Source organism: Typopeltis vanoorti, chromosome 1 (assembly GCF_054136105.1).
Source record: "Typopeltis vanoorti isolate ZY-2024b chromosome 1, IOZ_Tvanoo_1.0, whole genome shotgun sequence".
Taxonomy (NCBI): Eukaryota; Metazoa; Arthropoda; class Arachnida; order Uropygi; family Thelyphonidae; genus Typopeltis; species Typopeltis vanoorti.
Window position 1 is genome coordinate 67,796,252 of NC_143549.1, and position 14,262 is coordinate 67,810,513.

Consider the following 14,262-nt stretch of genomic DNA (forward strand, 5'->3'; position numbering starts at 1 on the left):
TCATTTACATACCTTATTACACTCTTGAAAATTTTGATTTTTTATCATTGTTTTTCCATCTTTCTTCACTACAACCTCTTTCATTGAGGTATCGTTATTATCATGACTTTCGTTAGAAATGGCAGCCATTTTTAGTAATGGAATTTCTTCTACAACTCCATTTCCTTCTGGCTGTTCGGTGATAGTCATTTTGAAGTCATCGTCATAAGGTAGTTCCTCTTTAGTTCGAATCAGCTCAGCAGCTAAAGAGAGTTTATTGACATATAGATGCTTATTAGCTGATGGACCACTTTCATAGCGATGTGAAAATAATTCGACATCTTCGGAACCAGCGTCACTGTCAGTATCAATATCGTAAACCAGAATTTCAGGATAATTGCCTGATAAATCTTCAATTGATCGGGCGTGAACTTCTGTCATATTGTTTGAAATTTTAACACAGCCGCTTTTATTATCTGTGTAATAAAATATAGAAAACCTAACCATGTATCACATCTTGAAAGAAGCACTTAACAGGAAAATAAAAATTAAAATACCTTTACAACTATTCTTAGTAAATGTAGTTATTTGAGGTTAATATTGCTCTACATGTACTTTAGACATTACTACTAGATATGACAATGAAACTGTGTTTTTTCTATCTTATAAAAATCCAATTAAATTTTTCCCTCTTTTTTTTTTCAACCAAACGGGATATAAGGATTTTTTTTTTCAACTTCAGTCCTTTCTTGCTGAAGTCAAACTTTTATCTGCAAAAAATAAGAAAAATTGACATAAGTTGTATTAAGTTTATTTTTCACTTGGTTAGACTATAATAAATTTAGTTTAATCCTTTATCCAAGTGTGAGCAAACAAAGTTTGCACCTGAAAGTAACTTCAGGACTGGGGTAAGGTAGTACAACACCAGGCAACTCGTTGCAAAGGTGGACCAAGCTAACATCACTCCTATCTCAGTATCTCCCATAATGCAAAACACATCTCCTTGCGGATATGTATAATGTTATGCATTAAGGGAAGGGCCACTACCCAGATTAGTTTCAACCTTTATTGAGTGGGCCTGGCTCCCACTGAAGAGACCTCAATAAAGGTCGAAACTAGTCTGGGTAGTGGCCCTTCCTTTAATGCATAACATTAGACATACAAGGAGATGTGTTTTGCATTATGGGAGATACTGAGATAGGAGTGATGTTAGCTTGCTCCACCTTTGCAACAAGTTTCCCGGTGTTGTACTACCTTACCCCAGTCCCGAAGTTACTTTCAGGTGCTCACACTTGGATAAAGGATTAAACTAAATTTATTATAAGTTGTATTAATAAAATATCACAATACAAATACTCAAAAAATTCTTAATAAACAAAACAATGCTCTTTTTTTTTTCTCTTCAAGTTCATCTTTATTTAACAGAATTACGGTAAAATAACCGAATAGAGAGAGAAAGGGGAGGGATTCAAATTGTAGATGGTATAGCATTACTTAGAGGAAATAACGATGACCTCCCATAGCAACTATTTAAATCCCAACAGATATGCAAGAATTTTTTCTTCTTCCTTTCCTGGCTTATAGGCCAGGTGGCCTGTTCCAGACTCAATTCCATCTTTTTAAGGGTATTCCTCTGCATCAGGTACGTTGTGGGTGGTAATTTAGAATTTGTTTAGGTATTCAGTAAAAAAAGCAAAAGCGGATTATGAAAGGAAACTAGCTATGCAAGCAAAAGAGAATCCCAAACAGTTCTTTCAATATGCTGCAAGCAAGAAAAAACTGTACACGGCAAAATGATTTGAAGGAATGACGATGGTAAGGAGGTCACTGAATCAGTCGATATAGTGGAGTTACTGAGCGTGCACTTTGCAAAAGCATATCATCCAGGTGGTGACATTGAAAAAATGAAGGAACCATTAGTTTATACGGGAATAGTGATGAATGAAGTGGGGGTGACTAGTCTATTACAGAACCTTAATGTGAACACATCTGTGGGATTGGATGGTATACCGGCACGGGTCTTGCGTGAAGCGGCTAAGGAATTATCAGTGACCTTGACCATGTTGTTTAATCTGAGTCTCAGGTCTGGTTTAGTCCCGAAGGTGTGGAAAGAGGGGAAAATAGTTTCACTGCATAAAGGAGGATCCAAGACTACGGTTGCAAATTACCGACCGATCAGCATATCAGGAGTCGTTGTCAAGGTCTTGGAGAAAGTAGTCAGGGGAAAAATACAGGAATGGACAGCATGGCTTTGTGAAGGGTAGATCATGCTTCAGTAACTTGCTCAAGTTTTATAACAAGGTGACGGCTGAACTGGATAAGGGAAATGGGTTTACAGTGATACTGCTGGACCTGGCAAAGGCGTTTGACAGGATACCACATGGAATACTAATCCGTAAACTACAACATATGGGAATGGATAGGGTTGGTGAGATGGATAGGTGGTTGGTTGATGGAGAGATATCAAAGAGTAGTTTATTCAGGAGTAGAATCCAAAAGACGGCCTGTGACTAGTGGTGTGCTGCAGGGTTCTGTTCTTGGACCACTGCTGTTTAATCTGTTCATTAACGATATAGGGAAGGATCTAAGTGGAACAATTCATTTGTTCGCTGATGATGCAAAGTTGGGTAGGGCAATAGTGAATGCAGAAGATGTCAAAGTCTTGCAGGATGACTTAGATAGATTGTAGTTCTGGGCTAAGGAGAATGGATGTCAATTTAATGTGACAAAATGTAAGTTTATGCATTTTGGAGTGAAAAGATTAGCAGCAGTATACCACATTGGTGGAACTGTACTAAAAGAGATTGATGAGGCCAGGGACTTGGGAGTGTTGGTGGATAGGGAGATGAAGTTTAGGGGGCACATTGCAAAAGTAGCTAAATCAGCTCATCAACTCACTTGGTTGTTGAAAAATACCTTGACGAGCAGAGACAAGCAAGTTATTGTACCTCTGTACCGAGCCCTGATAAGACCTCATCTCGACTACTGTGCCCAGATTTGGTCACCTCGGTTCCTTCTTGATGGGGAGGAGGTGGAGAGGATCCAGAGGCGAGTGACTAAGATGATAATAGGTCTATGGAATGAACCATATGAGAACAGGTTGAAGATTTGTGGGTTGCAGAAACTAGTTGATAGGCGGAAAAGGGGAGATATGATTGAGACATTCAAATTGCTAAAGGGATTCTATAGGATTAAATCAGAGGATATTTTTGAGATCAGGACTTGTGGTGGGAGAACTAGGGGACACCTATGGAAGCTGGGCAAGCGTGTGGTTAGCAGGGGTGTTAGAGCTGGTGTTCTTTACTTTTAGAGTGGTAAATGAGTGGAATAAGCTGCCAGACTGTGAGAATGTAATCGCATAGTTGTGTGGACATGATGTTTAGGGCCTCCCTCGACGAGTCTAAGGACTCCTGGAGTCGCCCAAAATAATAATAATAATAATAATATTCTGCTTCTATTCATTCTCAGTATGTGTTCTTTCCATTTCTCTCTATAGCAAATAATTGTTTCGTTTAGGGAGTTTGTAAATCCAAGTTTATTTCCGATTTCACTGCCTTTCATTTTGCTCATTATTGTGACTCCTTCAGTTCTGTGCAGAAATTTCATTTCGGATGATTCAATTCTTCTTTCATCTGCTTTTTTTTTATTGTCTATATCTCCCTACCATAAAGTAAGGCAGGTTTAGTTACTGTATTGTAGATTCTTAGTCATGTGTGTTTTTGTACATAATTGGGTTTAAAAATTTTATTTATAATGCCTGTCACTTTTAAAAAGTTTGATAGCTTCGGTTCTATATCAGCTTCATTTTCATATGACATTGTGCAAGAATTTTAACATGGAAATATCAACAGAGAAAACAAAAACAGTGGCACATGCATTTTGCATCTTATTGTTCAATAACTTGCAAAATGCATGTGAAGTGATTCCCTATTCCCTACTACAACCTTCCAAGTCTACTTTCCAGTCACAAGTCGAACCAGTTTTGTTTTGGATGATTTTGGGCTCCAAAATTGTGTAGAGAAGCATTTCCATGAAAGCCAAGACACAAGCCTTGTTACCATAATAACTGGCACAAATTTCTACAGTCGTGAATGCCCTGGTCCTAGCTGACAGAATTCCCCGATGCACAATGGCATGAACAAAACCCGTTTTCTGAATATTAGTGATCTGCCTTGTGAGACTAAGTGATTGTAATACAATCACCCTAAGTTCTTAATTTTGTGTCTTCTCCTGCAGTTTGCCCGTTTTAGGAGTTTTCCTGACAGAGTTTCCGGCAGAAAACACTAGTTTAATCTGCCATTCTCTGTATACAAGAACTAATAACTCACCTTCAGATAAAAAGCTTTCATTAAAGTTCTATGCATCCTATTAGAGATTTGAACCCGGCTCATCACACCCGAAGATTATCCTCGTGACTGCGCTACGGAAAAACTCCCAACCACAGCATATTCTTGATTAAAGTGCCCACTCGTATAATTTTGGAGAAAAATAGTATCAGATAATTCCAAATTCAATAGTCAACAAAGAAAAATAAAGCCGTGCACAAAGCTGCTGAACATAAATTAGTGTGTGTGCAGGTGCGTGTTGACTATCAGATTCTTTTGTTACTGGGATACATAATCGTATCTAAAATTTCAATCGAAGATGAGTTCGTTAATCTCATATGGGAATAGAAGGATTTTCCTTACAGGAATTTTATTTTTAATTCCCAAAAAGCAGGCAGAGGACTGTGCAGCTCAATGGAAGTGGTGCTTGCGTCCTCTGTGCTTGGTCGCTTGAAGTCGGACTTAAGTTCAAGTCTAGTCACTGACTAGAGGAACTTTTTCTAAGTCTTTCTTCGACCGATTCCCGAGTTAGTCGATCTCTGGCATGGGCAAGCAGGTTTTTCCTCCCAGAAACTCGGTTTTTTTTATCCTAAACTCAAGAAAATCGACCGCAGTACCCATATTATTTCAGACAGTAACATATCTTGTTAGGGTTAGGTACCAAGAGATGGCAGCACTTGTTTGCCAGTCTCTTCATCCATGGCTGCTATAATTAGTGATAGACATGGGCCAGCTATTTCTGATTGGCTATCGATGGAGATTGAACTGTCTACTCAGTCTCCAAAAGCTAGATAGGGTATAAAGGCCTTGCCTACTCCCTATAAGGGAATAAAAGGTGTTAGCTGAATACCACATAATTAACATACATTAGACGCTGGCTTCACAGTCTTAATGAAATCAGCCATTTTCTCAAATAACTACAACAACCCTAAAAATTTCGAGTAATACCTTCCTAATCAGATGCTGCTGCTGCATCTTATGAAGATGCTACACCACAAAATACAATTGATAAACGTGAAGAATTCTACCGATACACATTATATAACTGTTATGGGGAATTACGAGGGTTGTTTGAAAAGTTTGGTAAAAAAATAAGTTAAACACATTCTTTTGGAAAAAATCACCTTTATTTCTCAACATAGTCTCCATCGAGGTCTACACATTTGGTCCAGCGAGTTTCCAATTTTTCCTCCCATCTAAAAAGTAGGATTTGTCAAATTGTGCAAAATATTCATTGACAGCTTTGGTGGCATCCTCGTTCGAAGAAAATTTTTTCCCACCTAGCCAAATTTTTAAATTTGGGAACAAGAAGAAGAAGTCACACTGGGTGAAGTCTGGAGAATACGGTGGATGTGGAACCAATTCGAACCTCAATTCGTGCAATTTTGCCATTGCGACGGCCGATGTGTGGGAGGTGCATTGTCTTGATAAAAGAGCACTTTTTTTGTGCGCCAATCTTGGCCGTTTTTTTTTTTTCAGTTCTATTTGAAAAAGGGTAAAACAATAACAGGAGTCTATTATGCGTCATTGTTGGACAGTTTAAAAGAAGAACTGAACAAAAAACCATCACCCTTCCTAGCTGACAAAACGGTCTTTGTTTTTTTTCGGTGCTCTTTCACCTGGCATTGTCCGCTGTTTTGACTGCTGCTTGGACTCAGGTGTGTAGTGGTGGTGGTGGTGGTGGTGGATCCATGTTTCGTCTACAGTCACGAATCGACGCAAAAAATCCTGCGAATTGCGATTAAACATCGCCAAACACTGCGTTGAAATGTCTTTTCGCATGCGTTTTTGATCGACAGTCAACAATCACTGCACTCATCGCGCACACAGCTATTTCGTGCAGGATATTATCCACCCGTTCAGTTGGAATGCTTACAATCTCAGCAATTTCAAGCACTTTCACTCGGTGGTCTTCCATAACGATACCATGGATTTTGTCAATCATTTCCTTCGCAGTGACCTCAGTCGGGCGTCCGGAGCGCGCTTCATCTTCGATGGACTTACGACCCCGTTTAAACTCATTTATCCAAAAAATAAATAGTCTTTAATGCTGGTGCAGAGTCCCCATGAACTGCAAGTAACTCAGCTTTGATCTGCGCGGCCGTCCACTTCTTCAAATAAAAGTGTTTTATCACTGCACGAAACTCGTTTTTCTCCATTTTTATGAAAAATGCCAAACGAGAACTACGCGTCGCACGTGGCTAAAATTTTGCCAGGGATCATGAAAAAGATGATACGTACCGACAGCGGTATGAATGAACGAATTGTGTCGCCGTCTATTGGAAATTTATTAAACATTTCAAACAACCCTCGTACAGTAGATGATTATTATCACTCTAGGTGAAACCATCATCTTGTATATTACAAAACTGAAGTGGGTTGAAGAGGGCTATATTTGTTTTCTACAGAAAAGTTTACAGATTTTGAAACTTTTAGCACACCTACATACTAATGGGAAGTTTTCAACCTCCCGTGGATAGGATTGTCATGAGGGGGAAGAAAAAGAAAACAAATTGCTCCCGAGTTGGTAGACAAGCGGTTCTTCTCGCTGCAGACAGCCAAATTTGGATACAATTAATTCTAGCTTTTATTAAATTTACATTACATCTGTTATTTATATTTCTCAAATAACAACAGTGATTGTAAAAATTTTCTTCAGTATTTTTAAATGTCTGCACAGCAATATAAATGCTATTCATTTTACAATACTTTTAAGATGTACAGTATAAAACTTTATAACATATTATAGCTGAAGAGAACTGATTCTTTCGTCAAAGGAAAGAACTGCATTATATTTGCATACTATGAGTATTAAATCTATTTCAGCCCTAATGTATATTAGAGATCTAACTGCAATCAGTTGACTGGAGATTTGAATAGTATTGAATTAATGGAAGTTGGTGATGTCTTTAGGTGAGTAGATGAATGGAATCGTCAAGCGTAACACTACCATCCTGTTTATTGAAATTTTGGAATTTTCTTTAGGACAAGTTTTTTGGTGAACATCTAACTCTTAGTCCGATCTACTAAATATGTTATAAGCCTCGAACATGCGGTTCAGCAATGAATTCTTATTGGCAAAATGATTCGACCTGATAATGGGCTCTCTCTTACGCCTGTTTTGCTAGGCGCAGAAGAATAAGTTGGATTAACTCTAAATGGATACAATCAATCTTGCTTTTTTTTTATGGGAAATTGTCTGTGACAATTTCTTATTACATAACAGTCTTACAGATATCTTCTCTTGACAGAGGTTTACATTTGAGAGGTCATCCGCGATGTCAGATCAGCATGACTTCCTCTCCCCTTTCCTGTTGAAGTCAAAATGAGCGCTTTCTTCTTGATGATATTCTCTGAACCTATAACATACCTAACAAACTCTTGACTATTTCATTCTTGTATTACTTGCCATCGCGAATGGGCAAAGTACAAAATTAACTATTACACAATTTTTTTTGTGGGGGGAGGGATCTACTATAGCCCCACCAAGTTTAAAGGTGGCACTGCATTGTTTCGAGTGTAAACTGGCTCCAGTATCCAAATTTTCAAATATAATCGATCATCGATTCAAAAAAAAAATCGCCCCTTCCTCCAAATAATACTCGTCTGTGGAAATTCAAAATGAGCATCGCATGATTTAACCAATTCCACCACATTACTTAGAAATAAGAAATAAACTTCATCTTCGTGATCATCATCAATGTAATAAAACTATGAATGAGCCTTGACATCTTCAAGAATTTTTGCCAGCCTTTCCCATCCATAGCTACTTTTTTCCAGTTTCTAACACATCTGCTTTAATCATATTATTGTTAATGTCGTCAGTCCATCTTAGCCTTGACATTCCTACCTTTCTATAAATATAGACTTGGTCTCTTAAATTTTAACCATTAAGGTTATTTTAAATAACCTCAATCTTTTAAATTACGTAATTATATTTAGTTCTTGAAAGAGATACAGTTCTTTATTGTATTTGTCCCATTTTTCTGCATCCAAACATGATCTATATATCCTTCTCGATTTTCTTTTTTTTCTGTCAAAAAATATAGCCTGTGTAGCTCAGCGGATGTGGCGTTTGCATACCACGGCGCTTGGCCACACGAAGGAAGACTTGGTTTCGAGTCTAGTCGGCGACTAGGGGAAATTTTTCTAAGCCGTTTTTCGACCGGTTCCCGAGTTAGTCGATCTCTGGCACGGGCAAGCAGGTTTTTCCTCCCGGAAACTCGGGTTTTTCGTCCTGTAAACTCAAGAAAATCGACCGTAGAACCCACATTATTTCAGACATTAAATATATTGTGTTAGGGTTAGGGACCACGAGATGGCGGCACATTTGAGCCGTCTCTCTTCACTGTGTACCGCTTAATTAGTGATAGCCTTGGGCCATCTATCTCTGATTGGTACCAGTGGAGATTGAACTGCTCACTCAGTCTCCAAAAGTTAGATAGGGCTAAATGGCCTCGCCTACTCCCCGTATACGGGAATAAAAAGGCGATAGCTGATTTTTTTTTTTTTAAATTTCTGTCAAAAAATAGCTCAGCGTTGTTCATCAGTTTGACATATTTCAGGTTTCTGACCCATATTGTGCAAGGTCTATTTATGTTGCATCCACATGGATTTAAAATATTTAAATAGTCTATAATAATTTCATTTGCTTACGGCATTCAAGTTTGTATTTCCATAATAATATTTAGTGGTGACCGGTATGGAAAGTTCTCTTATAGTTCAAAATAATATCTTTACTTGACCTGCAGACATACGTATATTTAACCGTAGTTTCATCAATAATTAATTCCCAGACATTTCCAAAGGATTTAAAAGCTTCCCTCGCAGAAAGCGTCGTTCCATTATATTCCATAATCTGTAATAACTTTTTCTAGAACAATGTTGAATTTGAGCAGATATCATATTCTAGGGCAGTGATCTCAAACTCAAATTGCATGCAGGCCGAATGCACGATGTGAAAGCAGCTGACGGGCCGGAATTTTTTTTTAACAAAATGAGAGTGAATATATATATATATATATTGAACCGTACTTACCCCTAATGTATGGATTTATAACCTTTATAATTATGAAACCCTTTTATAACCTTTATAACCTGAGAATAAATAATGACAACCTATTCTCTTTCTTTTATTTACTTGGAAACAGTAGATTAATACCCTTGGAGGGTATTGGATGGTAATGCTGTAGCCAATGAAGTTCTAACTGAGGCTCGGCTATTGATGTTACCCTCCTGCCATGATCAGAGCTTTAATAGCTCAATAACACCTTATTCTCTACAGATAACGGGGAAGATGAAAAGCATTCTTGCTTCGCCCCTTTAAGCCAGTCCTTATAAGGACTCTTTCTTTTATTTATTAAATTTTTCTTCGACACATACAGAAAACATACATGTTTATATGTAAATAATTATAAACTTCTTTATTTCTTACTGCAAGTTGACACTTGATGGCGTTTCGATTCTGATAAAGTTTGTAGCCTCGGAGAAAAATTACTAGAAACTATCTTCATCACGGATTGTAGATGCTCATCGGTCAATCGGGTTCTTTTCTTAGACTTATTAATTTTCAACTGCGAAAAAAACTGTTCACATATAAATGTACTCCCAAACAAAGCGATTATTCTTATTGCAAAAATTCGTAACTGAGGGTATTTATCTTTTGACAAATACGAATAAAAGTTAATCAAATCTGTATCTTCAAATCTTTGAATAAGATTTATATCACACTGTAAATTAACTAGCTCCATTTGGGTTTTCTGGTGCGTTATTCACGTTCGTTTTTAATGGTAATGAAAATAATGCGAAATCGGACTCCAAATCATTAAAATCTTTAAATCTTTCTTCAAATTCTTGTCGGAATAATGCTATTTTTCTTGCATATTCTTGAGATTTTTCATTTGAAATAATAGGGCAGGATTTAAGATGTAGGAAATGTACGAAATTTTTTGATTCCAGTTGTGTTTCCCATAATTGCAATTTAACTTTAAAAGCTTTAATACAAGTATACATGTCAGTGATAAGTTTATTCTTTCTTTGCAATTCTTTATTGAGAATATTTAAATGGCCCGTTAAGTCAACAAGAAATGCTAAATCTGTTATCCATGTATCATTACGTAGCTCGTCGATGGTTTTATTTTTATTTTTTTTTGTGTCATGAAAATTTTAATTTCATTTATTAAATCAAAAAACCGTTTTAATACAGCTCCTCGTCTTAACCTCGTTATAATAAATCATTTCTCTGTACTCACTTTCAATTTCTTCAAGCAATGCAACAAATTCTCGATGATTCGGAGCTCATCCACGGATAAAGTTTACTTTTAGTTACTGTTTCCATAACATTATCCATCTGCAAACGTTTGGCACAAAGTGCTTGTTGATGAATAATGCAATGTATAGTGCAAAATTTATTCTGAAATTTTTCTTCTTTCACTATATTTCTTAATTTTACCGCTACTTCATTTTTTTTTACCAACCAAAGCGGCTGCACCATCACTTGCAAATCCAACCATTTTATCCCAACTTAATTTATATTTATCTATTACAGTTTTTATTTGAGAAAAAATATCCTGTGCACCAGTTTTTCCTTTCGTAGGAACTATTTCCAATAATTCTTCAATTACTTCAAATTCACCAGTAACACCTCATACGAAAACGGCAAGTTGTGCTATATCTGTGATGTCAGTACTCTCATCAACTGCTATTGAGAATGCTGCAAAATCTATACTTTTTTCTTTTAACTGACATCGTAAATCACTAGCGATTTCGTTAATACGTTCCGCTACCGTGTTGGCTGACAAACTAATATTTTTAAATAATTGTTGTTTGTCAGGACAAAGAAGTTCAGCAGACTTAATCAAACAATCTTTAAGGAATTCGCCATCAGTAAATGGTTTTGATCGTTTTGCAATGATGTGCGCGAGAGCAAAACTTGGGTGAACTGTTGCTTCCAGTGGCTGACCGTTAACTTTGGGGGACCTGGATTAACACTCTTTGTTGGGGACCTATCCAATTAACCAAAATTAACCCAAGTTTGGGTTAGTTGTGGCGACTCATTTGCCATTTTGTCGAAAAACTGTTTTTTTTTTTTATCCTTTTTTAATAGAAAAAATTATAGGCAACAGACATTGAAGAACTTTTTTATTTTATTTGATACACTTGGATACACAAACTTTTATATACAGTTATAATTAAAAAAGGTTTTGTATACATAACAAACATCAAACATAAATAAAAAATAAAATATATTAGGTATTACTTTTAGTAACAAACAAAAAAGCGAAACAACAAATTCTCACGTCAAGAATAAAGACTAAGAAAATAATAATAATAATAATAATAATAATAATAATACTTATTCTTAAAAATAAAATAAATAAAACATTCCAGGAGTTATATAATGTAAGTTTTTTTAATATATTAAAGAGTAACTCTTCTGCATTTTTGCGCTGCAAATTCTTTTATTTGATCATGACATTGTAATTATTTGGTTAAATCACAGTTTATGGAAAGAATTGATAAATAAGTTAATCTTTCATTCGTCATTGTTGTCCTATATTTGTTTTCTATATAGGACATCCTGGAGAAGGATCGCTCCGCCTCACAGCTAGTGATTGGCAAGGCCAATATTTTTTTTTTTTTTTTTTTTTTTTTTTTTTAAGAATGTATAGCAATTCGAAAAAACATCGACAAGTTTCTGTTCATAAATTAGCTTGAATATATCACCGCATGAGTCTGGCTTAGTGTCTGTAAGTAGGATTTTAACTGAATGCATTTGAAATATAACATTACATGCACTTTTCAAGTCAATATTTTCGATATTAATGTCTTGCAAATCCATTAAAAATTTGAATCTTTGGCTAAATTCCCTGTAGACATGGCCTCTTCTGTTTAAATCCATAATCAACTTATCTAATGCAACGTATAGCGTATCCCGTTTAAATTTTTCTGCTTCATTTAGCGAAACTTTCTCTGTAGATTTTTCCGAAAATTTTGAAGTAATACGTCTCTTTTTTAAATCACTGTATTCTTTTTCCACACCCGGTACTTAATTTTTTGGCTGTCCCCTCGTATTCGTTTAGTTTTTGATCTGATTGTTCTCGTAAGTTGCTCACGAACACTTCTAATGGCGTAATCAATTTCTCACCTAACTAAATTGAATCTCTCTAAAATTTCTTCCCCAAAAAACAGTTAAAATCGCAGTTTCAAGTTTCGCCAAATCATTATATAATTTCCGTGCCTCTCTTCGAAAATCAAGTTTCTCATCTATATTGTCACTAAACGTTTTTAATATGTTCATGATATCGCCGTAACTATTTTTTAAAGCTCTAGCAGCATCATAATGAAGACCATCTAGTCTGGCTTAAACCTTTTATCGAAAATTTTAGTTTTGTTTCACGATTTGGAAGCTCCCAAATCGTGAAACAAATTTTGGGTAGATGCAGAAAAGAAAACATATATTTGTTGCACTATTCCAAAAAAAGTTCACAATTTGAGTTTCAACTTTAATCGCTTCTCCTCCAACTAGATTTAGGGAATGCGCAGCACACGGCACATAATCAGCGTATTTATGTTTTTGTTTGAGATGTGCTTGCACACCATTGCATCGGCCGGACTTGCCGCGTTGTCAAAAGACTGTCCTCTACAATTATCCAATGGCAGTCCATTTTTTTCTAGAAATTCTTGTAAGGAATTGGATAAAGATAGGCCAATGTGACTAGAAATTTTGATGATAGATACACATCTTTCATCAAAAGTAGTCTCTATTATTTGTTCATAAACTGTTTTTGATAAGTACGAAGTGAAAGGTTTTGGTTGCAGTTCTCGTTGTTGGATATGTTTGCGCATCAATGGATCGAAGTCTGCTAGTAATTCCAGAGCCCCCATAAAATTACCATTGCGCAGAAAGCCAAATATTTCCTCATGACCTCTGAATGCTAAGCCTCTTACACTTAAATATTTCACAACTGCAATAACACGTTTTAGGACATTGTGGTAATATTCCGTATCTTTTCTTAGTTCCTCCTGCAACTGTGTGTCAACAATGATTTCCTATGTTCATTAGAATTTTCGTGACTTTCTAAACATGGTCCTATATGTTTCCAGTCAGAAAATCCGGTGGTGTATTGAGAAGGGATTTCAGAAAAAATTTGCACACTAGACAAAAAACACTTCCCATACTGTAGAATACCACAACCAAGACCTTTCCAGTAATTGACCATTTTTAATTTTTTTCCCCAAAGAACTTATTTGAAAATTATCTGTTTTGTTCTTTGTAATACCTTGTTGAAACTGGATATATATTTTTTGGATCTTTATTTTGGAAATAAGTCATTTCATGTGAGAGACAGTGATTAATAAAATTATCATTTAGCTGTGTAGGCCACACACCTACGTCAACATATTTAGCAAGCAACTCTGCATTTTTTAAAGCCTCTTTATCACTATCTTCTTGCAAAACAGCAACAGAGACTTCAGAGAGCTGGTCATCGTCTAGGTCTTGTATATTTTTATCTGATACTGAATGTCCGTCAACGTCAGCATTGTTTTTAGAGGTTCTCGCTTGTGATTTTAGTCCTAGTAATTCTTCGTTATTGTTATATACATTTTGTTGTTTTTTCTGTTTCTCTTCGGTTAAGTTATTCTCTCTTTCGCTTATTACTGCACCTATATCGTTTAGATTTGGTACATTTACTTCTTTCTTTTTCTCTATTTAATTGTATTTTTCGTTTTTCAGCTCCGCTTTTATATTTTCTACCAGACATTTTTTAGTTATTTATTTAATCTGAAAAGAAATAAAAAAAAACCCTAAAAAAAATCCACCACCATATTAGGTTGTTTAACGTTTAATGTATATTTATTTAGGATTTAGTAAACTTTGCCGATACTTACCAGTGAAGAAACGAAACACCTGAACAGTACACTTCACCGAACAAATGACTGTTTAATATTCAACTAT

The 14,262-nt window shown here is 35.9% G+C and overlaps 1 protein-coding gene across 2 annotated transcripts in view; it reads right to left on the reverse strand.

Annotated features, from left to right (window-relative positions):
* The window catches only part of LOC150110061 (uncharacterized), a 46,412-nt gene that overhangs the window by 19,380 nt on the left and 12,770 nt on the right, over positions 1-14,262 (reverse strand). Inside the window, exon 2 of one of the 2 annotated variants that reach the window (XM_090390979.1) lies at positions 13-455. In XM_090390979.1, the coding sequence (XP_090247105.1) occupies positions 13-455 (443 nt within the window). Of the gene's footprint in view, positions 1-12; positions 750-14,262 lie in introns of both variants that reach the window. The other variant, XM_090390978.1, reaches the window with a different exon arrangement.